General features: G+C 39.4%; 1 protein-coding gene across 1 annotated transcript in view; it reads left to right on the top strand.

Annotated features, from left to right (window-relative positions):
- The window catches only part of TOP1 (DNA topoisomerase I), a 90,230-nt gene that overhangs the window by 36,250 nt on the left and 28,392 nt on the right, over positions 1 to 25,588 (top strand). Inside the window, exons 4-9 of the mRNA XM_081832786.1 lie at positions 7,894 to 8,017; positions 9,625 to 9,680; positions 12,643 to 12,738; positions 13,722 to 13,797; positions 17,414 to 17,526; positions 24,193 to 24,308. Of these exons, the coding sequence (XP_081688912.1) occupies positions 7,894 to 8,017; positions 9,625 to 9,680; positions 12,643 to 12,738; positions 13,722 to 13,797; positions 17,414 to 17,526; positions 24,193 to 24,308 (581 nt within the window). The remainder of the gene's footprint in view (positions 1 to 7,893; positions 8,018 to 9,624; positions 9,681 to 12,642; positions 12,739 to 13,721; positions 13,798 to 17,413; positions 17,527 to 24,192; positions 24,309 to 25,588) is intronic.

Genomic DNA, 25,588 nt, shown 5'->3' with positions numbered 1-25,588 from the left:
AGGACCCAAATCCAGGAGGCTTCTTTCTCCCACATAGTAACATGTGCTGCATACTTGGAATGTCAGAGAATGGGACACCAGCCTTTCTGCCGAGACAGAATGGGATATGGACCCATCCCTCAAGAGATCCCATCTTAGTCATATACTTTCTCCTGTATTGTTCTTACTTAAGGTACAAAATAAGGAGAGGGTATTAAAAGATCATTCTGTCTTATCTCTTTGTGTAGTCAGGAGTCTGAGGTGACATACCCGAAGTCACATGGTGGTGTGTTAGCAGAGCAAGGATGAGAGACCAGGGTTTCTGAATCGTTGTTTTTCTCCACTGCATTATTCCTTTTAGTAAAAAGAAAAAAATCTGCCCTAAGGAAGGTTAGTTGTGGAGCTAAACTGTGTAAATGCAAGCATCTCCTTCTCATATGCATGCAGTTAGCAGCTCAGATTATAAAATGCCAGATTCTTTCAGGCACTGCCTCTTTCTCTTTGGGCCCCGAGTCTGGAAGGTTTTGGCAGTAGAAGTACTAATCTCATTAAATTCTGACCCTGTGAAAACCCCATCTCCAAATATTGCCTTTTTGGCCTTAAAATATTGCAGGAAGAGTTTATACCAAAGTCAAATAAAAATAATTTCTTCTGTTATTTGTCTCTGACAATGCTTCTCTCTGTTAGCATTAATATTTAGTACTTCAAGTCTTTGTAAAAAATATATAAATCCTCCCAAAAGAAACCAAAGGAATATTCTTTCTAGATGCTAAGGAATCACTGGGCTGGGGTTGTAGGATCTCACCAGATACTTTCCTTGAAAAGTTGCATTCTTCGCTATAAATTATCTTCAATACTAGAACTTATATAAACAACACTATTAAAAGCAATTGTGGTGGGGGTTGGTTTTAGAAATAAAGGACTTCATGGGGTGCCTGGGTGGCTCAGTTGTTGGGCATCTGCCTTCCAGTCAGGTCATGGTCCTGGGGTGTTGGGATCGAGCCCCGCGTCGGGCTCTGTGCTCCGCAGGAAACCTGCTTCTCCCTCTCCTACTCCCCCTGCTTGTATTCCCTCTCTCTCTGTCAAAAAAATAAATTAAAAAAAAAGAATCTTTAGAAATAAAGGACTTCGTATGTGAAAAACAAGATTCTTCCTGGTAGATTTTTTCCCCCCCTCCTGCTAGTTTTTGACTGTGTGTCTCTTGCCAGTTGTAAGCCTGGCACTCAGGCTGGAGTGACAAATGTGTGGAAAGCCAGGGAAGACAGAAAAGCACTGCTGTGAGATAGTAAGGGAAGTGCTTTTCCAGCCATGTTGGCAGTGCTAATCTGTACAGTCAATGAGAGAAACATCTGAGGATAAGGATGCTTTTGGTTTCTGCTTTCCCTTCAGTTTCAAATTCTACCTGAATTAGAATTGAGAGAATGTAGGATCCTAGGAAAATGCACTGGAGTTAAGCAACCAGTTCTCAGGGGAAGTTTTTCTTAACAGAATCAAATTTAAAAGACATTTTTGCTCCCTTATTTGTGAACTATTTGCCAAAGTCCTTCATTTATCTGCACATCCCCATATTTTACCATGTCTGGGGGGAGAAATGGACATTTAACCTGAGCAGGTAGAGAAGTTGGGTAGTTTAGAAAGGAGGAAACTGAAGTACCATCACCATTCACGTGGGATTCTGTGATACAGTGAAAAGCACACAAAAATAGAAGTCGAGAGGCCAGGTTCTACCATTTACTGTGTCCTACATCTTACTAGTTGTGTGTCTTATTAACTTCTGGGTCTTGTTTCCCATTTTGGTCAAGTGTTGATAGCAGTATCGGTCTGGCCAAGCTTTTAAGTTTGTTGGGGAGAGTTCAGTGGAGTTCTGCAGATGAAAGCTCTTTGGAAACGGTAACATACTAAATAATTGAAATGATGGTGGTGGTGATTAGCATAAATCCTGGTAGCGTATCATTCAGATAAATTAGAGCTGTCGATTTTGGTAATCTTTGAATCTAATTTAGTATTTATCGATAACATCCAATTTGGAGCCCTAGTTTTCAATTATATCTAGCTGCATTATAATGAACTATAATTTTTTTTTTTTAAGAGTTCATGGTAGAAAGGGTATTTAAGCTAGCCACTGAAAGATGGTTAAGATCGTGACAAGGGAAGGTGATGGCTAGAAAGATGGCATTTCCAGACAGTGAGAAAAGCATTATAAAAACATGGACACTCTGTGATGTACTTTGCTCTGGGAAGAATCCAGTTAGGTGGACCCTGGGTTAACAGAAGGTGGGATAGAAAATGGGGCCCAAGAGGCAAAACTATTAAATGTTATTTCACAAAGTTGGGACTTGAATCTGAAGGGAGCAAGAAGTCATTGAAAATAATTGAGAAAGGGAGATAGAGGACTTAGCCACCAACTGCATGAGGGGTCTATAAATAATTTCTAAAATTCCATTCCACTACAAGTTTTCATAATTCTTGTGATTTTATTTAGTAACCTGTAACGGTGATGTGCATTAGGAGATCTTCATTTTTTAGAATCTTTGAGGAACTGACTGCTGCATTCTTTTCCCAGAGACAACCTTTGAATTTGCTTAGAATTTTTAATTTAGCAAATGTTATTTAAGCCATAATTGCCTGCTTTCCTTGAAGGGGCCATGAGTCTCTCCTTCCTCCACAGCTTGGAATCTCTTCAAGGCTCTTGCATAGGAATCCCGTGTGATTCCATTGGTTTGCATGCTGCTGGGCTCTGCTGCCCTGAGGAGCGGGCTGGTAGCAGGATGAGTTTATTCTCTTAGCCATTAGTGGCTAAGTCTTATTCTCAGAAGATAGAAAGCCTCCTTCTCTCTCTGGCAGTGTTTCTTTTTTGTTTTGTTGAGAAGTTATGTAACAGAATGGTCTGGTGCATGATTCTGGAGCTAGGTTGCCTGAGTTTAAATCCTTGTTACCTCTCATTAGAGGTGTTTCCTTGGATGAGTTACTTAACCTTTCTGTGTCTCAATTTCCACATCTGTAAAATGGAGATACTAATACCTCAGAGTTTTGTTATGAGGATTTAAACTGTTAAGAAGAGTGCGTGGCACTTAATGCTATTCAAATATCTGTTAAATATTTTTATTGGTGATAGAGGACAGACTGTTTTTGTTTTCTTTAATAGATTTAAATGGTTTCCCACAGCCAGTATCCTAGCTTCCCAGAATATCAGACACAGGTTTGTTGTTGTTGTTTTTCCACTTAAAGGGGTAGCAAGTGCCTTCCTGGGCCAAAAGAAAAATATTTTTTCCTCCTAGCTTCCTACTGCCATTTCCCTACTTCTACACTTCTGCCTCAGTGTCTTACAGGAACCCTGGTCAGCCTTCTTTGCTCAGCCTCAGCAGAAGTCATAGACTTTCACTATCACTTTAAAAATAGTGTAGGTTACCTTTTTCCTTGGTGGAATTTAGCTGATTGAAGCATAAGACAGGCATGAACACTCTGGAGATGTGGCTTTGAATCTTTCCATTTGTTCTCTTTGGCATTGACTTTTGCTTGTCCAGGCTCTGCTAGTGTGGTGGATCTTATTCCCAGACAGACACGAGCCCTGAGCCAAGGAGTCAGCTTCTGAACCTGGCCAATAATTGGTATTTTCTCTCCCAGAGTTCTAACAATGAACGTATTTCATCCAAAAATGTGACCATTACAGAGGTTCTAGGAATGCTAGCTATTATCTGTATTTTGGCCTTCAGTGTATCCCTGACTACACTCATTCTTAAAATGTATTTCTTTTCTTTTTCTTTTAAGATTTTATTTATTTGAGAGAGAGTGAGAGAGACAGAGAGAGAGCACGAGTGGAGGGGGGGAGAGGGAGAAGCCGACTCCCCGCTAAGCAGGGAGCCTGATGCAGGGCTTGATCCCAGGACCCTGGGATCATACCTGAGCTGAAGGCAGATGCTTAACCGGCTGAGCCACCCAGGCACCCCAAAGTGTATTTTTCCTTCAGATATTTGGGTTTCTTGCTGTGGTCAGTAGTAAGCCTTTCTTCTGGTTTGTTGTTCTTCTGTAGCCCCACTGAAGCTTTTCTAGTGCTTCAGTCATCTGTGCACTACTTCTGAACTGGCCATTATTGTAGCCTTCAGTTCTACTGAAGCTTATTTTGTGACTTTGACATATTGTGTCTATTATGTATGGAAAAGTGGCAGGATCAGTGTAAAGAAGAGGGTAACATCTCTTAAAACAGTCAGCATATGAACTCCTCTTCTACATTGGTCAGACTTTCTGTCAACTCATTATCAGTGGAAAAGATGCTGCTCTTTAAGCCACCATGAAAGTCAAACTAGTTTTAAGCCTTTTGGAAAAAGAGGTACATGTTAGGAAATCCTGAATGATGATGAGTCAGTCTAACTGATCCCAGATTGACTCTCTTTTCTACCACTGGCCAAATCCTGCCTCTAACCTTCCATGGTGCACAGCCTTAGACATGCTTCTGTATCACAGGACTTTGTCCCCCAAATGCATTTGCTACTTAACTTCAGGTAGATTTCCTAGGAAAGACTGACACTGGGTCTTGCTCTTTGCCAGCCCTCCTGCCAAATGAGGGGGTAGGACTCCCAGTACTCTGTGCTCTATTTCTGGAGGCAGGAACAGGAACGCATTTGACAAGTAGACTTGTTAGTATTGTGTTCAGGACTCCATAAACACAAATTTTTAAGTCTACAGTGGGATGCCTTGTACCACAAGATGTCCTCAGTCCTGAATCATCTGAGCTCGCTTAGTATATAAAAACCCATCCCAGCTCTCTTCTATCTAAACCGTTGGGAATAGAGGAGAGTGATTTCCTTTGGAAGGGCACGTTGATAGTTCCATCTCATTCTGGTCTTTGATTAATTACGACCTATGACAGGGTTACTACTCTAGCAGGAACTTTGAATTTCCTGAATAGATTTCTCTCTGGTTAGTAGGCAGAGGAAATAATTGACTTTTTTCACTTTCCTGGGGGTGGTCTGGGTACTGTCTCATTGCTTTGTCGTCTGCTGACTTCTTCCCTGATCTCTGTTCAGTATGATAACAAATAGCAAAGCTGAAAACTGGAGGGCTGTGTATACACTTACAGGTAGGTGCCCCAGAAAGCCAGTTGCTAGTGAAGCGGACTAATGTTCTTTCTAGGAATTGCTTTCATTGAGAAAGAGAACAGGGGAAGGTAGAACATAGTGAAAGATCGAGCGTTCCTAAACTTAGATTCCTGAATCAACCGTGTATAGTTTCATGGGAAGACAGAATAAGGAGCAGCTATCCCAAAGGTTTTTACCATTTCAGATATCCAAGATCTCTGTTCTAGAGAGTTTCTACTTGATGGTAAAATAAAGTTTTGACCTTATGTATATCAAATCTCAGACTGGCCATGCATTTGTCTCTAACACCAATCTACTTCAAATGGTAGATATCAATTTCATGGACATGTGATGGTACTGATTTAGCAGAAAGTGCTCTGAACTTGGAGACGGAAATACTGAGTTAAATCCAAATCCCAGCTTCCCTTCTTTCTAACATTGTAACTTTGAATTAGACTTTGAATCACTGTTTCTCAATCAGTCTAAGGGGACAATAAAGTCTTCCTCACAGGAGTGTTGTGAGGATTGAATGGAATAATGTATGTGAAAATGCAAGCACAATGCTTTCTTATAAAGTGGGAAGTTTTTCTTACTGTGTGGGGAGGTATTTATCCATCAGTATTGTGAATGTAATTGTTCCAAATTGTGTAGATGACCATTAATTCCTCTTACAATTAATGTTTTAAAACAATAAAACTACAATGCTTGTAAAATGGAATAGTAAGCTCATACACTTTGCTGGTGATAGGATTTCATATGTGTAAGCTATGATCTCATATGTCTAAACTCCTGAAGAATCTGTTGCAGTCTGGCAACTTTGCTGTTTCACCAGTCATTCTGAATCTGGAGAGCTTAATGAGAATTGGGAGTAAGCGTGCTCACAAGGTTGGGAGTCATTTTTGTACAAAGTACAGGATAATTTTTTGGTAAAACATTGCATTTTGGTAAAAACAGATTCTGAGAACACACTGAGTGGAGAGTGACATCATAATTGTGCTGAGAACAAGAAGCCTGGTAGGAAACTTGGTGACCATGTGCCTCCATGTACGCTGGAACTAGGTGCAGCCCTCATGAGTTAAAAGGAAAAGTTTGCTCATGGAGAAACTTGTTGTTTCATTGTGTGGCACATCTAAATAAAAACCCAATGAGAGCAACATAGAGGGAGGAGTATATAAACAAGAGAAAGTGGGCATTGTTTTCTTTCAGTCTGACAGTTCCTGGATCTTCCTAAACCTGTAGTCCTGTTTCTTCTAGTCCCCTTGTCCTCCTGCTTCTGCTTATTATTACCCAAATGCCTATCTTGAGTTGAGGCTCTTTTCGTGCTGTGCTCAGAGATGTGTGTGACAGCAGATGCTTTTCTGATCTAGGTTCTATGGCTCTCACCTAACTGGTTGCCGTCATTTGTTTCTCCCTTTTTGGCTTTTGATGTACCCAGGTGTGCTGGTGAAATCTCTTTAGAACAAACTCCATGGATAGATATAACCTTAGGAGCTCATTGTTAGTAAAATCTACTTTTTCTGGCCTGAGGGCTAAATGTGACGACAGATGGGAGATGCAGTCTGTGGCGGCGGGAAGGGCAGGAACCGATGCTGACTCTGGGCCTGTGTCTGTGAGCTGGGGTTGCTGCCAGCTCTCCTGCGTCTGGGGCTTGGGGGGGCTCCCCAGTTCACAGCACTTGAATTCAAGTCCCTTTTGTTAACCTGTGGAATTTATCGGTTGGTGCAGTGAACAAGGTTCCTAAACTGCCTGCCCAGTGCACTGAAGAAAACAGTCCTCCAGTGTTGTGCCACCCTAAACTATAGCTTGTGATTTTTGCTTATTGCCTCTTTAGTCTTTGTCCACCCACAGGCGTGTTTTTATATAGTTGCAGTCCCTTTATATATTCCTTTTTCTCCATGCATGGCCATAAACATTGTCCATATATATATATATTCATAGGGCTCACAAACTATAGCATAAGAGCTGTGTAATTTGATACATCACAGGTTCCCCCTTTTGTTCCTTACTAAGGTGGTATCTCCTTTCTTGGTGGTTTTTGTTTGTTCTTGTTTTTTGTTACGGAAAACATCAAAATGAACATCATTTGTAGTGTTATTTTCCAAGAGAGATTTCCAGGAGCTAGATACTAGGGTATGAGCCTTTTTAATGGCTCTTGCTTTCTAATGTCATATTTAGTTTTCCAGAGGAGCAGTGCCTTTACAGTGCTTACCAGTATGTCCACAAACCCCTTTAAAGGCTTTTAAATGTTTAGCGCAGGACATGTCTTTGCTTTTAGCTAGGTCTTTTCTTATTGTGAAGGAAGGACCAAGCAGGGTTTATAAGCCCTATCTAGAAGTGACTAGCTTTTCCTAGTTAAAGCTAGCAGGAAACATCTACTGTGTTGTTGGGCTGTTCACTGCACAGAGCCACCAAATGCATTTTTTTGTGTGAATTGTTTTTACCTTTTCACATCAGATTTGAATGCTCAGTTTGGAGCTTTCATCGTCATAGTTTTTGCTGGTAGAATGTTGTAGAAACAGTGGGCTTGCTGTATATTCGTAGTCACTTGAAAAAAAAACTCCTGGTATGTTTAGAATGACCACGTTTCTCTATTTGGTTCCTTTGCTCCTTCGAAAAAATAAAAACATCAAACAAGATAAAGTCCAGTTGCCAAGAGCCTCCGCTTGAACCTTCTGTCAGGACTGTTTATTTAAAGCATTGTAAGTTTCCATGGTTTCATGTTATCTTAAGCTATCTTGTGAGTTGATCTTGTGAAATAAACCCTTGTGGTCCTTAAATCTGGGCTGACTCTATGTGTCTTTTTTTCTTTTGTTTTCTTTTTTTTTTTTTTTTTTTACAGTGAACATAAAGATTCTGAAAAGAAACACAAAGAGAAGGAGAAAACCAAACACAAAGATGGAAGTTCAGAAAAGCATAAAGACAAACACAAAGACAGAGACAAGGAAAAACGAAAGGAGGAAAAGGTACAGAACTTTCCATTGGGAAGGAAGGGCTGTGGGTTGTACTTTTCATTTTCTTTATCTTTAAAAGCAGGTAATGAAAGTACCCTCACTGCACAGTAAGATCCCTTGGCCTTTGAGTGAAAAGGTCTCTGTCAGGAGACTTAAGCATCAGTCACAGTCTTAAACTATGAAAACCAAAGCCCTTTACTACTGAATTTTACAGGACCAGATCTATCCATATCATTATCTTACTTTAAATGGCAAATAGGTAAATTAAGAATGTAGGGTTTCTGGAAATGCCAGTGTTCTTTCATGGGGAAAATTCTGGTTTTGGGAGAAGGCCTAGGGCCATGTTGGCCTTCTGTTGAATGAGGTCCTTCCTGAGTGAAAACTCAGTGATGCTGGTGCTTTTGTGGCTTTTGGTTCCAGTATCACTAGTATAAGCCTTCTCAAAATCTCTAGGTTCATCTGGCTACAAATGAGGGGTATGGTGTATAGACTTTAAAAAAAAATCATTTTGGGGTGCCTGGGTGGCTCAGTCAGTTAAGCAACTGCCTTCGGCTCAGGTCATGATGCCAGGATCCTGGGATCGAGCCCCACATCGGGCTCCCTGCTCAGCAGGGGGGCCTGCTTCTCCCTCTCCCTCTGCCGCTCCCTCTGCCTGTGCTCTCCTGCTCTCTATCAAATAAATAAATAAAATCATTAAAAAAATAAAAAATATAAAAAATCGTTTTGGGGCACATGGCTGGCTCAGTCAGAAGAGCCTGTGTGATTCTTGATCTCAGGGTCGTGAGTTTGAGCCCCATGTTGGGTGTGGAGATTGTTTACATAAATAAAAAACTTAAAAAAATGTTTTTATTTTAGTTTTTGAGAAAGTAATTTTGGTACTTGGTAAATTCAGGCAATATGAAATAGGGAATGTAATAAAAATTACACCTTCCTTGGGGTGCCTGGGTGGCTCAGTCAGTTAAGCATCTGACTCTTGATCTCAGCTCGGGTCTTGATCTCAGGGTCAGGAGTTAAAAAAGAAAAGAAAATTACACCTTCCTTTCACCCCTTGCTCATTGCCCTTTCTCTTTCTGGAGGCAGCCACTATATCCACTATTTTTTTGTATTCTTCCAGAGATACCATATTTGTGTGTGCACGTGTGTGAGTGCATGTGCATATATATGTGTTTGTATCCTTTTGTATGTCTGAAGAGTTTTGAAAGACCATGTGTGTCTGGGAAAGGAGGGGGAATGTGAATATACTTTGCCTAAATCAGAGAAGGCAGGAAACAGACTATTCCATTTTGTTTTTTATTTTCTCTGCACTGCCAAGGGCAAATACTTGAGAGAGAGAGTATATTTATTGAGGGAGGGGGACCTGCCATCATTTAAAGGTAAAAAGCTGCCATTTTGAGGGGAAACATTTCTCAGTAAATTGGATAATTCACCCTGAAGAACTGTAAAAAACGAGTCTTAGGAAAATGTCAAGACCTTTGCTTCCCCTGCTCAGTTTTGCTAATAGTAAGAGTGAGTCTGCAGTCAAGATGCTCCAAGAATTGAAGCCAAATGTTCTCAAATAAGAGAAAGGCTTTTTCAGATTTAGTCCCTTCAAGGTACTAATCAGTTACTATTCTTTTCAGGTTAGAGCCTCTGGGGATGCAAAAATAAAAAAGGAGAAGGAAAATGGCTTCTCTAGGTAAGATTCTATTGCTGCCGGGCTGCTCTTCCTCTCGACCAGCTGTGCGTGTGGTCGTGTCACCTGAACTTACCCAGAATGTCCTGACCAGGCCCCCGCTGGGTTTCCAGGGAGCTTGGCAGTGAGAGGACTTGGTCTAAGCTAATTTGAGCATCTCTGAAGTGTCATTTAGTGAAACTGACCAGTACGTTTTCCAGAAGGCTATTTTGAGTGGGGAAGAAATTTCTAAAAATTCAGATACAATTTACATACCAGAAATTTCACCCTTTAAAAGTGTATAGTTTATTGGTTTTTAGTGAATTCACAAGGTTGTACAACCTCCCCTACCCCACTATCTTAATTTCAGAACATTTTCATCTCCCCCAAAAGAAACATCATACTCAGTCAGTAGTAAGTATGGAGTTTACCGGAAAACCCTACTCTGAATTCCTCCTTAGTAATACAGTAGTCTTCCCCCCATTTGCGCCCCCCCCAACTTAATCCACAGTTTTGCTTTCTGTGGTTTCATTTAGCCATGGTCAACCACGGTCAGGAAGTAGGTGATGCTCCTGACATTGTCAGAAGGTCAGTAGTAGCCTAATGCTATGCCACAACGCCTGTGTCATTCACCTCACTTCATCTCATCACGTAGGCATTTATCACACATCACAAGAAGAAGGGTGAGTACGGTACAATAAGATATTTTGAGTGAGAAAGAGACCATGTTCTCATAAATTTTATTACAGTGTATTATAATTGCTCTGTTTTTATTACTATTAATTTCTTGCTGTGCCTGATTTATAAATTAAACTTTACCATAAGTATGTATGTATAGGAGTGATTATGATGTACATACAGGGTTCAGTACTTCCCATAGTTTCAGGCATTCACTGGAGGTCTTGGAATATATGCCCTCTGGAAAAAGGTGGACTACTGTATTCTGAGGCTCATCTATAACTATAGAAGCTTAGTTGGTCTGCATTTGAAGGATAAGTGTAGAGTTGAGTAGGAATGCGTTATCTCTTTTCAAGAAGAGGAAAATGCATACAGTCTAGAGGTCAGTTTTTCTGTACTATTTTTGCCATTTTGATTGTTTTCCTCATCTGCCTCAGCTCCCTAAAAAGACCCTCCAGTTTCAAAAAATAAGTTTATGATCATATATTCTCACTTGCTGCATTGAATGACAGAATGGATTTCCTAGGAGTTGTTGGAACAGTTTGCACATTGACTAGAACAAAGTGTTGGGGAGTTTTGCTTCCTTGAAACTCTGAACTTTCAATTTCATTTGGGAACATTTTTGAAAATTCTGCCATGTTCTCTGAGTCCCTTGACTAGAAGTAGGTGCCCTCTTCAGGCATATTTTGTAACTGTTACAGGAATGTGGAATAATAATTCAAGAAGCATTAGAGCTGAAAACTACCCTAGATGTTCTGATTTCTTAGATAAAGTGAGTACTGGGTGGCTATTTCCTGCCAAGAGACCACCTAGGACTTTTATAAACTAACACTAAGGTATAAATAGACTCTGGACTTGGTGTGTAGTCCAGGATTCAGTTTCAGACTTTCCATGTTAGAAGATTAGGAACACAGTCTTGTAGGCAGGTCTCTATATTCACCTTGCTGGGCTTCTTGCTGGCTTACATGTTTGTCTTTGTAGACAATCCAAATGCTTTCCTGGGTGGAACACAGTTTTCTGATAAATTGTTTCAGAAGTTCTTCCTTCAGCCCTAGTAACCCTTCCCACATGTTGTTAACTTCACCCATGACAGTACTAGGATCTAGCATTTACTTAACTAGTTGGGTCAGTGGCAATGTTTTTTCCTTTTGGTGCAAAGCGTTTGGAGATACTGGACTCTTGATGCTATGTTAGTGATTTCCATGGTGAGGGGAAGCAGATATAGAGATTGGCATTTGAGGAATGTGCAGAAACAAGGAAGAAAAGCTAATCTCTTTAAACATTCAGATTCTGTGTCAAGCAAAGGGATCCAGTATGCTTGGAGAGTTTGGGGTGTGGTAGCATTGAAACCCCACGAATATCTTGACTGTCCTTGGCAGCTGAATCTGGATGCTTATCCCTTGGACCCTTTAGAGATGGATGATTTCATGTTGGGAGGCATTCTCTGTACTGAGTTACTTAGCTGCATAGGTGCTTCTGGCCATGAACAGTGAGGTTCTGCCTAGATGTGTCAGGCCAGGGAACATCCCAAGGCTGTGGTGATTGCTGGTCTCATGGGTTCCCCCCCACTTGTTCCTTCCTCTTTCTGGTTCAAAATAGTTGTCTAACAGAACCATCTTTTTATATATTCAGAAGGCAAAAAGTCTTAAAAATAGAGCAAGGCACTCTTCTGTGTATAACCTAAGTAAACCAAGGGAGGAACTTGAACAATGACTGGATTTGGTTTGGAATGGCTTCAGTTTGTTCATGGCCTCTTCTCTCATTTAGCACATTCCCTTCTTTTGTTGTAATGTCAGCTTAGTTATTTTCCCATGTAACTAAGGTTAGTTTCCATTAGAACTTTAAGGTTCTTGGGAAATAAATTTTTATTCCCTTCCTTGTAAAATTATATTTAGCTTTTGGGGTACTAGAATAATCAGTTTGGATCATTCAAGGATTTAGATATATAGTAGATCTCTCCTGCAAGGTGAGGGAACAATTAAGTTTGTTCCTGTTGTGGTTTGGGTCATGCTGACAAAGGCAGCTAAGATGCAGTAGAAAAGAATACTGACTTAGATTAAGGAATCCTGATCCCCGATCTTGATATTGCCTGTTCATCTGTAAAGTGAGGACAGTACTATCTACTTCACAGGGTTGTAGTGAGATACTAAGTGAAAAGAAGTGCTTACAGAAAACTTTAACAATAAGTACAAATGCATGTTGTTAATCCTTATCTTAGCTACTTCTCAGTGAGATGATTTATTCCTACTTCAGATTATTTAAAATAATATAGACATTCCCAAACTCATTAGTTTTTTTCCCTCTTTAGTCCACCACGAATTAAAGATGAACCTGAAGATGATGGCTATTTTGCTCCTCCTAAAGAGGATATAAAGCCGTTAAAGAGGCCTCGAGAAGAGGATGAGTGAGTATTTTTTATTTGATTTTTGAAAACAAAAAGGATTTGTTTAAAGAATAAATGGGATCTAGGTCTCTCCATTACACAGAAAAACTGCATTAATTGACTTTAGTCATCTGGAATTTGTGATTAATGGACTGGGCAACTTATTTATCTTTGAATTATGAGATGCAGGGTTTGCTAAACAAATAAGTAGTGTGAGGCTTAGCTGGAGAATATATATTTTTATTATTTTTTCATATTTAAAAGGTAATGCCTGTTTATTATAGGAATTTCCAATAATACAGAATTCATAAAGAATATTTAAATTATTTAAGTTGCTTTTAATTTATCACCTACCACAGATAATTTTTCACTGTTAAAGCAATTTTTCCTAGGATCTGTGCCTGTCAGTGAATTCTAAGTGATGTTTCTGTATATAGAGATAATAAAATTGCTCTTAAAATAGTTATTTGAGGCTTATGTGTACCTCTTTCTGAGATTCCGTGAGGTTAAGTTCTATTCCTTATGTTCAGTCTTGTATAGCTTATTATGCTTCAGGAATCTACAGAGGATTTGTGGTAGAAAGTGGATGGGAAGGGAGGAGAGAACTACTTGGTGAACTCATTTGTACTCATTTAGAATGCATACAGTATTTCTTTCCTCCCCTTTCCAGCCAGATGTTACCTTGTGGTAGCCATTGTTGCTGGGCATTTGGTTCCCAGACTTTCATCTTCTAGTGGTGTCTGTTTCCAGATAGCCCTCCATTCCCCTTCTCTTCCAGGCCTGTGTGTAGTATAAATTGTTTGTTTTGTTCTGTGTAGGACTGTAACTGTTGGTCCTTGGTCAGGCCTTCTTTCTCCATTCCTGTTCTGACTGTAGAATGTCCAGCTAAGAATAGTCATACCTGCATTCGAAGCCTCCAAGAGGAGTTTGGAGGTCCTGATCCTGTTGGTGAGAACTACTGTGTCAAAGTTGTGTTAATTGCATATTCATGTTCCCCTTTGTAGTGCTGATTATAAACCTAAGAAAATTAAAACAGAAGATATCAAGAAAGAGAAGAAACGAAAACTGGAGGAAGAAGAGGTTAGTAAAGAGACTGTGGCCCTTGGAGGCTTGGGTTTGGAGTAGGGAGTTTTCCATAAACAACTTTTGAAGGCAGATGAGTTTTAGGGAATGTATCGGTCTGTGGTAGAGGAAACGCTGAGAAAAACTCGTAGATGTGTAGCGGTGGCCGTGGCCCTGTGAGTTTTAAGATCTCTCTTGGCCTTCCAGGGTGTCTACCCATAGCGCTGCTGCCAGCTGATGTTTTTGGAGAAACTGCACCATCTTCATACATGCAGAGGCAGTGTTAACAAGAACTTCCAGGCTTTCAACCTGGAAAAGTTTCCCCTAAGATTGTTTTTTAGCACTCTCATATTTAACAAAGCTTGCTCATCACTCACTTTGGGTAACTCTGTGTGTTTAAAGGCCTTTAATTGGGTGCCCCTTGGACATATGAAGAAAGCCAAGCTCTTTACCACAACTCCTCCCAGTCTGACCCCTGCATCTGGTACCTTCCTTCATCTTGTGCCTCTTCTCTAATTGAACTTGTTCCAGCCACACTGGCCTCCTTTGTTTCTTTTCCACACTGGATTCTTTTGTGCTTCAGAGCTTTATGTAGCACATGCTGTTCCCTCTGTCTGGAACACACATGCTCTTCCTCCCTTCTTCTGGCTTATCACCTTCCTTAAAATCTCAGCTCAACTCAAGTACTTATGGTTGTGGTAGATTTAAAAATACAATAATATGGTTCCTTTAGACATTTGGCATTTCTTGTACTAAAGAGTTGTTAGCAAGTGATTCAAGAGAAGGATGTCAGAAATTCACAGGAGTCTTAATCTTGCACTCTCCTAAGAGAAGGGGTTGAGTGAGTTCTTAGCTCTTACGCTGCATTTGTGGTTAGCCACAGTCATGGGCAAAATGGATTCACAAGTATTAAGTCAGTAGCTCGTCAAAGTATGAGCCGTAAAGATAGTGATAGGGAGCAGTGAGTTTTAAGAGTGTAATCTATTGTAGTAGTAGTAAGAATGATGACAATTAAAATTAAACGTAATAGATGCTTACCATGTGCCAAACACTATTAATGCTTTATATGACTCATTTCATTTAATCTTTACAACAGCCATTAAGAGGTAAACATTGCTACTATCTATTCTCTGCATTTTACAGATGCAGAAACTGAGGTATAGAGAGGCTGAGATCATTTGCCTGAAGTCACACAACTCCTAAGTAGTAAAGTCAGGATTTGATCCCATGCAGTCTGATTCCGGAACCAATGCACTAGCTACCATGTTATTCTGTCTCCTGTGTGACTTTGCTGATCCTTTAACTCCACAGGAAGGGAGAAGGGTCTTTAATGAAATCACATTAAGAATATTAAGGAAGGGGTGCCTGAGTGGCTCGGTCAGTTGAGTGTCTGCCTTCAGTTAGGGCCCTGGGATCGAGCCCCATATCAGCCTACCTGCTCAGCGGGGAGCCTGCTTCTCCCTCTCCTTCTGCTGTTCCCCCTGCTTGTGCTCTCTCACTCTCAAATAAATAAATAAAATCTTTAAAAAAATATATTAATGAGTAAGTGAGCCAGAGAGATGATCAGGTCCTAGATTTAGAGAACTGGTTTTTCTGACAACTAGTCTGTTCTTGGCAGTTCAAGTTTATGAGCACCAACTCAAGGAGTTAAGGGTAAAATGTTGAGTGATTGTGGTAGTCACTCCACTTTTATGTAGATGATCAATACAGACTAGTAGGTAAAGAAATGTAAAACTGTAGCTTTCCATGCTTTTCTATATTGCCTTTAGGCCTTCGTTGAGTTAATGGAAAATAATAACCTTTCTCTGAGTTTGGAAGGAGTTAGTAATAACTATTTTAAACGATTTGGAAAAAAGAACACTTGACTTTTTCTTTTTTTATTGTCCTTTTCAGCAGCCCTCTCCCTGCAGGGGAAAAAAAAATGCAGTCTGAAAGACTTAGAATTAATACACAGTCTTCTTAATGGCTGGGACCCCAGATGGCAGGAGCAGTCCTGAAACCTCACTCACTGGCTATGGTTTTTTTCATTTCTGGGAATTGTTCTGAAGTTTCTCAGTGACTGATTATCCCATTTTGAGGCTTGAAAACATACAGTGTAGCCAGTAGTTTCCTGATGGAACCATCTGTATGCCTGTTCAGAAGCTGTTCAGAGAATGTCTTAACTGAAAAACATTTCCCTTTCCTGTGGTGTGTTTCAGGCAAAATAGTAAACATTATCTGAATTAATATGATCCTCTAGTACTTCTCCCCAAAATACTTATATATTGGTATTCTCCATTCCTATTTTAAAATATGTCTGGTATTGTAGTCTTTCCCTTCCTTCTACCCCAAAGATCATTTGCTTTAAAATCCTCAGTTTATCTTGATTGTTATCCTATCATATAGTCCTAGAATGTTTTATATTCCAGTCATTCCCATGAATCACACTATGATTTTTCTGGTAAACTTGGGCTCTCATCATGGTCAGTAGCAACTATATGACCTTGAACTATATGACCTTGAACAGGTGTTCAGAGTTTTCCTTAATTATAACTGGATATGTCAAATCAAACTGTCTATAAATTATAAAGGCCTTTCAAGCTCTGTCATTCTGTAATTGATTTTAGGATTACTCAAAGCCACTTTTCATGGCTTATAAAACTTGTTGAATAAAAAATGATCTTGGATAGTTAGACAAAGGAAGAATTTTTTTTTTTTTTTAAGATTTTATTTATTTGACACACACACAGTGAGAGAGGGAACACAAGCAGGGTGAGTGGGAGAGGGAGAAGCAGGCTTCCCGCTGAGCAGGGAACCCAATGTGGGGTTCGATCCCAGGACCCTGGGATCATGACCTGAGCCGAAGGCAGACGCTTAACGACTGAGCCACCCAGGTGCCCCGGAAAATATTCTTTAAAAGAGTTTAGATCCTGTGGAGCAGGACCTCCACTTGTTGAATAGCACATTTTTGTCTGGATGTGTGTGTTTTGAGATTTATCTCCTGTGTTACTGAATTATATTTGTTTATATTTGTGCCACAATGACAGCTCATGTGGGGTCATAGTTCAAAGAAGAGCCATTAAGAAATACTATCATAGGAATGGGGAATTATTTTAGTACCTCCTCAACACTTGTTTACTGCTTCCTGACTTTGTGTATGCAAGCAACCAGTGATAGAAAGTATTCCCCCACAGCCCCTCTCAGATTCAATCAGGAATTTCCTTTCAAATTCTATATTATTTAAATACAGGGTCTCCTATTCCCATTATTTGATGGTGTTCGAAGAGGTTTAAAGATGAGTAGATTTAAAAACAAGTGAGGATAACACCCTGGGATTACTTGCTGTAGCAGTGCTTTCCCAAACATTCCTCTGAGGCTAAAAAATATATATAATTTCCCAGGCTCTTGCCATGCAGAATGAGTGTTTTTAACTACTTTCTCAGGTAACCATTTGTTAGGGAGTTTTGGGAAATACGGCCCTAGAGAAAAAGACCAGTAAATTTTCACTCATCTATCAAATTTGAGAGCATTAGATTTTAAGAACCTCTCCAGTTTTAATATTCTGTGATTCCAGTTTTTATTCCTAATGGCCCCTCAAAACTACTTCTTAAATGTGGTCAGTACTTAAGTGCTTTCTCACCATGTTTCTTTGTAGGACGGTAAATTGAAAAAACCCAAGAATAAAGAGAAAGAGAAAGATAAAAAAGTTCCTGAGCCAGATAGCAAGAAAAAGAAGCCGAAGAAAGAAGAGGAGCAGAAGTGGAAATGGTAACATCGCAGCACTGGGTTACAGTGTCAGCTCTCGGATTCCACAGCCTAATTAAGCAAGAGTGTTATTAGAATTTAATAGCCTGATCTTTAGAGGAGGAGGGAAGTACTTCAAAAAATCTCTCCAATAACAACATTCTGAAATAAGTTTTCCAGGTGCTAGTGAGAAGGCTAACTAGCTCTAAGCCTATTGGATCTAAAAACTAGGTCCCACCCTGTTGAACAGAATGAACTATGGAAGTGGACTCTGTGTGTAGGAATTTGGCATATGAAGAAAGTTGCATTTAAAATGGTAGGGAAAAGATGGATTATTTTATAAATCATGTTCAGGAAACTGCCTGTTTATTTAAAAAAATAACCTCCACAAGGAAATCTGGATGAATATTTTAAAATTGTAGAATAATGAAGACCTTTTGAGGCAGGACATATGACCAGAGCCATAGGAAAATATTTACAAAGTTGATATATCAAAATTAAAATGTTGTATGGCAAACAAATTCATGCCATTAAAAAAAGGGGGGGGAAATTTTTGCACTACAAAGGGCTAAGATTCTTAATGTGAAAAAAGGTCTTTTAAAAATGAACAGTCTTAGAAAAGTGATCAGTAAACAAAATATGGCCAAAGAAAAATGCTAAGAAAAAAATGAATGATAAATCTTTTTGTGTAATGTCTCTCAGATTAGGAAAACATTAATGAATATCAGGATATCTAGGGTTGTGATTGAGAAAACAGGTGTCCTCACTGGGAGTGAAGATTCAATCTTTATGGAGGAGAATAGCAATAGCAGGTTACTTTTGAGATGTGTGTGTCTATTAGGTGGGAAATTTTATTTTTTATTTAATAAATTTTGGTGTTTGGAATTTTGAAATTAAGTATTTTTAATACTGGTACTTCTTAAAACTTTGTATGATTTAAATTATACGTGATTTGTACTTGTGTTGAAAAGAGTCCAGTGATCCAGAGGTGTATTGTTAGACTACTACAGCTTTGAGGTAACCACTATTGATAGTTTGGTATGTAGATAGAGTTCCAGACCCATTTGTATGTAGTTACTCTGTGGCTCTTATAATTTAGAACAGTAATCTCCCCAGCACAGCATGCCTAAGGAAAAGGGAGAGATCAGTGACTAGGGAGGTGTCTGAGAGGAGCAGAGCTGCAATGGCAGAAATGCTCAACACAGCTGTGTAATTGGCATTGTTGATGTGAACACATATGGGGTTAAAATGAAAGTGTGGAAAAGGAAAATCACAGAGCAAAGGAATTCTGGGCCTTTCCAAAGTCAGAATCAGGAAACAAAAGGATACGTGTTTTTTTTTCTTCACTCTCTTTTTTTTCCATTGTTTTCTTTGGAACTAATCAAAGTTTTTCAGAGATAGAATATTCACCTTTAATAAAACAATTTTTTAGAGTTTTATTTATTTTTAGAGAGGAGGGAGAAAGAGAATCTGAGGCAGGCTCCCCACTGAGTGCGGAGCCGGACAAAAGGCTCCATCTCATGACCCCGAGGTCATAGCCTGAGCTGAAATCAAGAGTCAGACGCTCAACCAACTGAGCCACCCAGGCACCCCTAAAACAATTTTTGAAGATAAAATGAAATGCCTTTTTTTTTTTTTTTTAGAGAGAGGGAAGAGCAGAACCAGAAGGAGAGAGAGAATCTTAAGCAGGTTCCATGCCCAGCAAGGAGCCTGTCGTGGGGTTCCATCTCATGACCCTGAGATCATGACCTTGAGCCAAAAATCAAATGCTTAACTGACTGAGCCATGCAGGCACCCCAAAATAAAATGAAATGATTATGTAAATTAGGGGTTATTAGGAGTCCTGAGAATGGTGGGTTAGTAATTCATCAGTCTTTTATGTCTGTCAGGGTTCTATGGTGGGTGCTCAGTAAGTGTTTGTTGAATGAACAAAGATCATTTCCTTATCACTAGCTCCCTCCTGTCTTCCCCCTTCCTTTGTAGCCTTGGCTGTTGTTGGACCCTGAAGCAGATATACTCTTATCCTGGTCCAGCCTTGTGTGGAATTAGATACCCTGGAAGGGTCTAATAACCTAATTTTGCTTCTGCGGTTGAAATCCTTATCAGTGTTGCCACGTATTAATTCTGAGAGACCGTAACCTTTGATTTTTATTCTTATTTTGGTTTAAGTAGGATTGGTTAGTCTTTAACTGAAGATGATTGGTTTGGGGGTCAGCAGTCTTTTCTATAGCCTCCAATGCATGCTGTCCTCAAGTCTGATTGTTAAATTTTGTGCTTTCTTAAGCACATTGCTTGATGGCACACTCTAAGTTTTTATAAGTAGAGAACAAGAATGATGGACCTCTTAGCTGATAGCTTGCCCTTTCTTCCTGTCGTGGTAGGCTGCCTGCTGTATTCTGAAGTCAGTGGTCCAGTTCTCAGTGTGACTTCCATTGACAGCCTAGTCAGGGAGTTAAGTGGCAGATATTCTCATTTTTTTTTTTTATTATTCCTCTTGCTCTCCCACTAAAAGAGACATAACTTCATCACTTTGGCAAGGGTGCAGACCTTTTGCTTCCCCCCAAAGTCTGCAGATTGTTAATGTTGCCAAAAAGAAACCAGCAAAACTTTGATCTTGAGACTCTTCTTTGGTAACTGTGGAGAAGGGAAAATGGTTCAGATCCCCTCCGGGTTTCTTTATTGTATCACATTTTCCCTATAGAAACAATGTTATAAGTGGTGTTGGTATGCTCAGGCTTGGGAAAACTTAATTAACCGGGATCCCCTGTTTTTAAGGGTTACCCATTGTAGGTGTGTGGGGTTTCAGGTCTGCCTTGAGTTAAATACACTTGTGTCAGGGCTGACGTGTTGGAACAGAAGTCCCATGTTTATTCTTCACAAAAAGACCTAGAAACTGGGGAATTCGTTGTTGGTGTTAGGTGACTTTTAAATGGAGGTTTCAGTCTCTTTTAGCAAAGGCAAAATGCTGTAAGGAGTTGGGGTTATACCAGGACTCACAAATACAGTCAGTAATAGTGATAAGAAATTTATGGGATATGGATTGATACTCTTCTCAAACCAGAGAAACTGTCCTTGATTCTAGAGATTAGCTTCAGGAAAGCTGTAGTATGTGAGCTTTATTTCTGAATTTTAAAAATTAAATATGCATTTTACAGTGTACTGTGAGGTGCTTGTTAACTGCAAAGGAACTTGATTTCAGACAGCTTATGGATGCTTACCTTCCTGTCTTAAACACTTTTCTAGCACTTTTCCACCTTCCCCTTTTCAAGCATATTTTACTGTCAAATTAATAACTGCCTTGAATTCATAAGCCTGCCATAGAGAAGTCATTTCGGTGTCTAAGAATGTGTTTTTCTTAATTTTGTTGGTGAGCCATTGATGCAGGCCTAGAAGGGCAACACTACTGTTTTTATTGGTATAGTAATAGTTGTCGATACAATGATATCAGCCTCTTGAAGGATACTTTCTCTTTCGGTTTAAACTGAGTTTTAGTGTTGAGTGATTGAATCTCTTATTTTGCTTAAATGGTAAGTTACTGTGAGTCCTCAGGATGAACATGTTGGAATAGGAAGAATTATAAAAACAGCTTGGAGTCTTAATTAAAAAACCACTGGAGTTGATGAGAAGAATGGAACCAAGGGAAAACAGGGTGCTCTGCATCTGCCCAGTTATTCTGTGACTGTTTTACATAGGCTTCTTGTAGTACATACGTGCCTGCACACATCGTACATACATAGATACATACATACATACACGTGAATTTTCTCTGATTTGGAGAGTAATAGACTCTGGGATTTGGATGGGTACCTGCATCCAGGCCTTTCTATGCCAGTGTCTAGTTGGGAGATCCTGCCAGTTTCATATGTAGAGTGGTAGGTTGGTTACTGAGGATAATGCTCCTTCTAGGTTTAAGATTTTGTTAAATCTTGACTTGGAGGTGTTTTGTTTTGTTTTTTTTTTTAATTATTTTTAATTGTTGTAAAACATAATAACATAAAATTTACTATATTAACCATCTTTAAGCGTGCAGTTAAGTGTATTAAGTGCATTTGCATTGTTGTGTAACCCTTACCACTACCATCCATCTCCAGACCTCTATTCATCTTACAAAACAAACTGTTAAACAGCAACTCTCCCTCATTCCGCCTTTCCCCTGGACCCTGGTAACTACCCTTCTGCGTTTTGTCTCTATGAATTTGATTACTTTACATACCTCATGTAAGTGGAAATATACAATATGTGGCCTTCTGTGACTGGCTTATTTCACTTAAAAAAATGTCCTACAGGTTCATTGATGTGGCATGTGTCAGAATTTCCTTCTTTTCTAAGGCTGAATAATATTTCATTGTATGGAGAGACCACATTTTGTTTATCCATTCATCTGTTGATGGATACTTAGGTTGTTTCAACCTTTTAGCAATTGTGAAGAGTGCTGCTGTGAACATTGGAGAACAAGTATTTGTTTAATACCTGCTTTCAGTTGTTTTGGTTATATTCCTAGGAGTGAAATTGCTGGATCATGTGGTACTTCTGTGTTGCATTTTCAAGCAATTGTTCGCTGTACTGATTTCCACAGTGGCTGCACAGTTTACATTCTCACCAACGGTGCATAAGGGTTCTAATTCCTCCACATGGTTGTCAACACTTGTTATTTCCTGGTTTGTTTTTGCTTTTATAATAGTCATCCTAATAGGTGTGAGCAGTATCTCATAGCTTTGACTTTATATTTCTTAATGATTGGTGATGTTGAACATTTTTTTCAGATGCTAACTGGCCACTTGTCTATCTTTGGAGAAATGTGTATTCAAGTCCTTCGCTGGTTTTTAAAATTGGGTTGGTTGTTCTTTTGTGGTTGAGTTGTAGTTCTTTATTCTAGATGTTAATCCTTTATCAGATACATGCTTTGCAAATCTTTTCTCTCATTCGTGGGTTGCCTCATCACTCTTGTGTCCTTTGATGTACAATTTTTAACTTTGTAGTGCAGTTGATCTTTTTCTTTTGTTTCCTGTGCTTTGGGTGTCTTATCTAAGAAATCATGGCTAAATGCAAAGTCATGAAGCTTTTGCCCTGTCTTTTAAGAGTTTTATAGTTTTAGCCTTTATGTTTGGGTCTCTGATCCATTTTGAGTTTATTTTTCTGTGTAGTATAAGGTAAGGGCCCATCTTCATTCTTCTGCATGTGAATATCTAGTTTTCCCAACACCATTTGTTGAAGAGATTCCTTGCTCCATTGAATGGTCTTGGCGCCCTTGTCAAAAATCATTTGACCATCTATGACCATCTATGTTGACTTTGGTTTTATAGTGATGCTCTTATTATAGCAGTCTGATATGTATAATTTTTATTTAATGTTTCTGAACTTTGTTTAAAATGTTGGAGTTAGAAAAATATTGGAGTTAGAAGATGATAGGAAGTAATAGAATATGCATAGTTAGGCTTTAGAAGGATTCTGTAGAACTTTATGACTTTTAAAGTAGAAATAGTGAAGATTAAAATCTGTGAAGTTTTAAAATATTCCGTAAGACAACTGACGGACTCAAAAAAGCAAAATGGTGGCGATGGTGAGAAGGTCTAATTCCAGAAAAAGAGAGACGTATCAACCAATGGCAGTGCATGATCCTTAATTGGATCCTGGCCTATAAAACACATTTTGAATATAATTGGGAAGTTTTTAGTATGGTCTAGGTATTAGAGTACTAATTTTATTAGATGTGATAGTATTGTAGTTATGTGACCGAATATCCTTATTTTTATAGAGATATTTCCTGAACTATTTAGAGGTGAGGTATCATATCTGCAGTGTACATTGTTGAAATGGTTCAGCAAAAGATAGAAACAGCGTAATATTAACAGTTGTTGAATGTAAGTGATGGGTATATGGTGTTCCTTTTATTTGTCTTTGTTTTTCTGTATGTCTAATTTTTAAAGTAAAAACGTTTTTTTGTTGTTGTTTTTTAAATTTTATTTTATTATGTTAGTCACCATACAATACATCATCAGTTTTCGATGCAGCGATCCACGATCCATTGTTTTCTGTACAACACCCAGTGCTCCATGCAGCACCTGCCCTCCTTAATACCCATCACCGGGCTAACCGATCCCCCCACCCAAAGTAAAAAGGTTTTTAAAAGCTGTTTCCATTAAACTTTACAGTCACTTATCAGGGTCTGCTATTAGATAGCTCTAGCTAACCCATAAGTACCTTAAAATCAGTATACACCAACCAAACTATTATTTCCCAGTCTTCTGTTGTATTATGTACTTTCTTGTAGGGTTGTTTCCCCCTCTACCTTCACCTGCCATCTCCATTCCCAGGAGGCCTTTTTCTGTGTATCAACAGCTAAGTAATACCTCTGCCTTGTATACCATTGCGGTAAAACAACTGTTTCCATTTCCATATCCCCCAGTTGTTGCCAAGCTCCTTGAGTGGGGATCCCTTGTATCCAGTCTTAGAACTGAACTGTTGAACTGTATTTTCCTATGTTCACCTGAGTATTCCATTCTATTTGTTATGAGTGTTGGCTTTTTCAAAGTGAAGAATAATGGCTATTTTGATCCAGGCCTTGAATGTGGGGCCCAGAGTTATTCTAGAGCACCAATCAATTGAACAGATTAATTATTTGGGCATTTACTAGGTGCTAATTTCTATATTAGGTGATCACTAAATGAGGTTATACTTTGTCTTTTAAAGGTGGGAAGAAGAGCGCTATCCTGAAGGCATCAAGTGGAAATTCCTAGAACATAAAGGCCCTGTATTTGCTCCACCATATGAGCCTCTGCCAGAGAGTGTCAAGTTTTACTATGATGGTGAGTTGTTCCAAGGCTAATTCTTGGCCAAGAAAAGAGTCTGCTTCTATTTTAGGAATAGAAAATGAGGAAGGATCTTGTGCTATATAATCCTTTTTGTTTATTTCATTTTGTTTTGTCCTTGTGTGGTTTGGGGGAAGGGTCATCAGGTGTTTACTTAACTCTTAAAGGTCCATTTGGTGATGAAGAAGTGCCTTGAGAAGGAGGCTGTTAATGTCTTAACTACATGGTCCCAAAAATGTCCATCTACGTAGGTCACAGCATTGGTCCCCAAGTTAAATGTTTTGTTTTGTAGAATTTTTTTTTTTTTTAATTTATTCATTTGAGACAGAGAGAGAGAGAGAGTAGGAGCAGTAGGGAGAGGCAGAGGGAGAGGGAGAAGCAGACTCCCCGCCGAGCAGGGAGCCCGATGCGGGGCTCGATCCCAGGACCTGGAGATCATGACCTGAGCCAAAGGCAGACGCTTAACGACTGAGCCACCCAGGCGCCCCCCCCCCCCCCAAGTTAAATGTTTTTATCTGAACTTCATTTCTGAGGAGCTACTCTTTGTAAGATTTATTAGAAAAGCCTTACTTAAATGGTAGTATTTTACTTTAGCAATACAGTGTAAGCTGACAAGCTGTTCATGATAAGAAATAGTACTAGTATTTGGTTGAAGATTAATTAGCCATCAACCTCTAGGTAGGGCTGGTAAGTGTCTATCACTAAGTATATATTGTAGCACAACACTATACCTTTATGTGCAGTCAGATTTTAGGAGCTGCCGTGAAGAAGTGCCCTGCCTGGTTCTCTTAGAACACTCAGAATTATCCATTAACTACCATTGGTATTTCTGTCCTTGAGTAGAAGAATTTAAGAGTCTGTCTTTGACACTCTTCCTGTTTGCAGTGTAGCACTATGCAGATGGGAATGCTCAGATGACCTCCCTCATTCCAAGAGTTCTACCCAGAAAGGGCTAGAGCATTTTCCCTCAAACCCTATGTGCTTAAGATTCACCGGGTAGATCTGGGCTCATTTAATAGAGGTAGAATAATAGTATTGGGTGCTTTTAAACCAAGTGGTCTGCTCACCAAACTTTGAGAAATACTGGGCAGGAAAACTGCTGAAAGGCATCAGTGGTGAGTTCTGGTGCATCTCTTTGTCCACCAGCAGTGACCTTAGGGCCACAGATACTTATAGATAAAGGGTAATAGTTTATACTGAAAGGCTGGGTCTTGCAAATGGACATGTTAAACTTGGCCAGCTGGAATTCATTTTTTAAAACACTGGTTATTCAGTGT

The sequence above is a fragment of the Leptonychotes weddellii genome, chromosome 10 (assembly GCF_054177405.1).
Source record: "Leptonychotes weddellii isolate Sample4059 chromosome 10, ASM5417740v2, whole genome shotgun sequence".
In the NCBI taxonomy this organism is placed as follows: Eukaryota; Metazoa; Chordata; class Mammalia; order Carnivora; family Phocidae; genus Leptonychotes; species Leptonychotes weddellii.
Note: the sequence above shows the minus strand (reverse complement) of the source record. Positions and strands in the feature narration are given on the sequence as shown.